General features: G+C 50.3%; 2 protein-coding genes across 2 annotated transcripts in view; both read right to left on the bottom strand.

Annotated features, from left to right (window-relative positions):
* The window catches only part of fam189a1 (family with sequence similarity 189 member A1), a 396,028-nt gene that overhangs the window by 193,356 nt on the left and 197,672 nt on the right, over positions 1-5,000 (bottom strand). The gene's annotated exons all lie outside the window — the stretch shown is intronic.
* tjp1a (tight junction protein 1a) overlaps positions 1-5,000 on the bottom strand; it is a 210,931-nt gene that overhangs the window by 4,444 nt on the left and 201,487 nt on the right. Inside the window, 5 exon segments of the mRNA XM_042075467.1 lie at positions 3,127-3,231; positions 3,581-3,758; positions 3,760-3,799; positions 4,476-4,696; positions 4,698-4,891. Of these exon segments, the coding sequence (XP_041931401.1) occupies positions 3,127-3,231; positions 3,581-3,758; positions 3,760-3,799; positions 4,476-4,696; positions 4,698-4,891 (738 nt within the window).

The following is a 5,000-nucleotide window of genomic DNA, read 5'->3' on the forward strand; positions in this document are numbered from 1 at the left end:
TGCAAACACACTTATCTATGACAATATACTACACAATTACAAAATCCCATGGTATTATTGCAGTGTATTAAAACATGGTTATACATATTTGATTTATCGATATGACGATAGAAAGCGTAAGTGGGAGCGTTCATGGTAGTTTCTAATCTCACTGATGAGACAGGACGCTGCAGTGGATAGATGTGGTGTATGGCGCCACCTGCTGGAGAACAACTCTTACAGAACGCCATTGACCCATTCAACTTCAATCCAGCATCTTTACCAACGCCTATGAATTACACAGGAGTGGACGTCCCAAAATGGAACCTCTCAACCAGAAAAAAGATGCTCGGTCCACCCCGATACCCCCCCATCCACTGAGTGGAACAGACTCCCTCCGGATTCACAGCACCCATTGTAAATCATACGGTTCAAGACCCGTTCCCCGTTGGTCATAAAGTGATATCGATAGATAGATAGATAGATAGATAATTTATTGATCTCTAGGGGAAATTCAAAATATCAGAGGCCCGCATGGCACCATCATCTCCTACTGTAGAGTGATAGGGGGCAGGACGAGCCAATAGCATCCCTGGTGAGCAGGTGGTGTGTGGCTCTACGGCAGTAACTTCACTAACTAGAGATGACGCCGCTGCAGTAGGGAATTGAACTGGGTTGCTGTCAGAGGTTCTATGGCTGCTAGGGGATAATTTCTACTGAGTGTGTGTGTGTGTGTGTGTGTGTGTGTGTGTGTGTGTGTGTGTGTGTATGTGTGTGTTCTATATGGTTGCTAGGGGATCGTTTCTGCTGTGTGATAATCAGAGGCTCTGGTGTCATTTCTGAGGTCCGGCCCTGGTTAAAACCTGACCGCTCTGTCTGATTGGTCCACATGTCTGAATGGGAAGAGTCCCATCCTGAGTCTCATTCAAGACAAGACAAAAAACAGCAACTCCTCCATGTCAACCAGAGAGATATTAGCTGTTAACATACAGCAGGGACCTGTCCACTGTTAGAGGGGGGGGGGGGGGGGGGGGGTGCAAGAGAGAGAGGAAGGGAGGACAAGGAAAGGAGGATGGAAACTGCTAAAGGGGGGACATCAAAGGAAAAAGAGAGACAGTGAGAGAGAAAGAAAAGTAGAGAAGGGGAAGAGGACGAAGAACAGGACAGAGGCAGAAGTGTGAGAAAGATGAAAAGACAAAGATGGACAGACAGATAATTGGAAAATATGGAAGAATACAGAGAAAGACAGAACTATGGGATGAGGGGATAGAGAGGAGGATGATAGAGGGATAGAGAGGAGGATGACAGGGGGATAGAGAGGAGGACAATAGAGGGATAGGAACAGGACAGAGAACGTGGAGAGAGAGAGACAGATCTACCCTTGAAGAAATCAGGAAGGCATATGCCCTCTCCCTCCATCCCTCTCTCTCTCCTTCCCTGTGTGTGTCGGTCTGTAGGGTGGGGTAGAGAGGTTAGGGCTGGGGGCGGCTGTGTGAGAGACCCAAGCATGCGAGCTGGAGCAGGTCCACTTACAGAGGATGGGACAGCACAGAAACCCACAGACAGGATAGCATGCCTTACAGACAGCCACAGACAGGACAGCATGCCTTACAGACAACCACAGACAGGACAGCATGCCTTACAGACAACCACATACAGGACAGCATGCCTTACAGACAACCACAGACAGGACAGCATGCCTTACAGACAACCACATACAGGACAGCATGCCTTACAGACAACCACAGACAGGACAGCATGCCTTACAGACAACCACATACAGGACAGCATGCCTTACAGACAACCACAGACAGGACAGCATGCCTTACAGACAACCACATACAGGACAGCATGCCTTACAGACAACCACAGACAGCGAAGACAAGATGAGCACAGTGAGTACAGTGGTGATTATGTGCGACGTGAAGCACAGGGTGTTGTTAGTCGGGCTAAATGAGATGGTGTGTGTGTGTGTGTGTGTGTGTCTCGGAGTTCATGAACACACACACTCAAGAGGCGGCTGGCAAGCGTGAGTTTAGTGAAGACAGGTTTGGAATCCCAGTGAGGGGAGGAGAGAAGAGCCTCCCACAGGAGTGCCTAAAGAAACAGCTACACACACACACACACACACACACACACACACACACACACACACACAGTGGTTCAGCCACACCTGAAAGACAGCTGGGACCGCACCCTACAACGGACCCAATCTGGAGCGGCTCTATGTAATTGTACGGGCACCGCTTCAGCCTTCAGCCTGTGCTGCACTAGGGCTTTGCTGAGCTCACTGAGACACAGCTCAACAGCTGGAGCAGGACGCGAGCACTGCCTGAGCGACTGACTGATTTCTTTAGTTCTTTAGCTCTTTTTCAGTGTGGAATTAACTACCGGTGAAGGGTCTAAAAGCACTACAGTGCATCCTAATAACTGGGAAAGCATATTTCAGACGTGACTGTCAATTAGTGAGATTCATTTTTCTATTTGTGGAATTAGCTGCTGGTGAGGAGACTGAAGGGTTCTATCCAAATAACTGGCCAAGCGTACTGGAGAGGTGGGCTCATTTAGCTGTCAAACAGGTGTGAGTGGACATGAATTCAAATGACCAAGTGCCAGTGTGAGAGAGACAGAGAGAAGGGAGAGAAGAGAGAGAGAGAGAGAGAGCGAAGAGAAGAGAGAAAGAGAAGATAGGAGAGAGAGAGGGGAGAAAGAAAGAAGAGAGGAGGGAAAGAGGAAAGAGAGAAGAGATGAGAAAGAGGAGAGGAGAGAGAGAAGAGAGAGAGAGAAAGGGGAGAAAGAAAGAAGAGAGGAGGGAGAGAGGAAAGAGAGAAGAGATGAGAAAGAGGAGAGGGAGAGAGAAGAGAGAGAGAGACAGAGGAGAGAGAGAAGAGAGAGAAGAGAGCTGGACTATGTGAAATTCAAATGGACGAGTGTGAGATGGAGCTGGACAAGGTGAAAAGTGCATTAGCGCTGAAATGAAATAAAGGTGTGTGACCCCCCCCCCCCACTGCCCCTGCCCCCACAGCCATTGGTCACAGAGCCACCCCTTGCCTCGTCCCCTCCCCAGATGACCGGACACACACACAGAGAGAGAGAGGGACGGCGTACCCGACGAGGAGTCGGAGGATTTTAGAGCAAAAGACCAACCATCAGGGGTCATAGACGCACAGTGAGGAAGACGCAGCTCCACGGGCTTCAGGAACTTCAGGCCGTGAGGACCGCACATCACCAGGGGGCTCAGCAGGGTTTCACCTGGACACACACACACACACAGACACACACACACACAAAACATGTTAGCCAAATATACGACTACAGATACACACACACACACACTTCAGGCCGTGAGGACCGCACAGCAGGGTTTCACCTGGACACACGCACACACACACACACACACACACACACACACACACACACACACACACACAAAACACATTAACACACACACTTCAGGCTGTGATCACCTGGATAACACACACACACACTATACACACACACAGGCCATGAACATTGCTCATCACCAGACTTGACACGTGCCCACACACACACACACATACACACACACACACACACACAGACACGCACACCCTCTCCTCACCTTTCTCCTTGTCGAGCGGGGGCAGGATGCTGTTGTCGCGGCACACCTTGAAGTAGATCTCCTGCTCGACGCCGTCGGGGATGGCCCCCTGCGGGATGATGATGCTCACGCCCGTCTCGATGGAGCTCAGCACGCCGCCGTTGGCGTTGAAGATGCCCCTCGCCGTGGCAACCACCGTGGTGCTCGTCATCGTCCTCGTCGTCATCCAGCGCACTCGGGCTGAAGGAGGGGAAGAGCGATAGACAGAACAAGAGTTCCCAAAAAGGAGAGAGAGAGAGAGAGAGAGAGAGAGAGAGACAGAGACAGACAAACAAGACACGAAAAAAGCAAGAAACATAAAAACATAAAAATGTTACAAATGCTCTATTAAAATGTGGACCTCTGTTCATTAGATTACATTAGATTAGATTCAACTTTATTGTCATTTAGCAGAGTACAGGCACAGAGCCAGTGAAATGCAGTTGACATCCAACCAGAAGTGCAAAGAAGCATTAAATAAGTGCAGGTTGAATACAGTACTGTACTGTAGTTCATGGACTGTAGTTATAGATTACAACTGGCTAGGAAGAGTGACCGCATAAATGCACTGGGCCTAAATGACCAGGTAGGGATTCTAACATCAGTCCTGTATTCAAGGTCAGACTGCAAGTGCTGACATATATTGTTTTTTAATCACTGATACTTCCTCAAATGTTTACTCCTCTACTCCGAGCCAAACGACAAGAACCATGAGGCTTTGGAACCGCTTTAGAACCCATCAGATACACATATCATATTTAGAGCTGAAGGGTTCTTCCTATTTCATATTGGACCAGTCACAACATGTTCTAGAACATGTGCAAGTAGTCCAGAATACTACTGGTAGAGTGTGTGGTGGTCAGTGCTGTCCTCTCACCTGACGGGGATGGCTTTGGGCACGGCGTTGATGTTGTTGTGCGGGTACTTGCGGTGGTCCATGGTGCGGGTGAAGGTGTCCACGCCGCTGTCGTGGTCGGGGGGCTGGGGGGAGCCGTGCGGCTTGGCCACGTTGTTGACCGGGCTCTTCCCCCCCACGCTGCCCTCTCCCTTGCCCTGCGTGCTGTCGTTGGGCAACAGGTTGTGGTTGAACTTGGGGCCTGTCGAACTTGCGCTCGAAGGGACGCGCCGACGTGGTGTACGGCTTGGGCACGTAGCGGTTGTAGCCGGTGGGCGTCTTGGGCGGCTCGGTGCCGTTGACCGGGGACTTTTCTGGAAAGCTCTTCTGGGGCAGGAAGTTGCCATGGACCGTGTCCTCCCGACCCGAGGGTTTGGATTGGGCGAGGCCAGCGGATCAGGGGGTGGACTCACTGCTGGTGTGTGTGTGTGTGTGTGTGTGTGTGGTGTGTGTGTGTGTGTGTGAGGAGGGAGAGAAAGAGAAAATATGAGTGTATGTGTAGAGAGA

The sequence above is a fragment of the Alosa sapidissima genome, chromosome 20, assembly GCF_018492685.1.
Source record: "Alosa sapidissima isolate fAloSap1 chromosome 20, fAloSap1.pri, whole genome shotgun sequence".
Lineage (NCBI taxonomy): Eukaryota > Metazoa > Chordata > Actinopteri > Clupeiformes > Clupeidae > Alosa > Alosa sapidissima.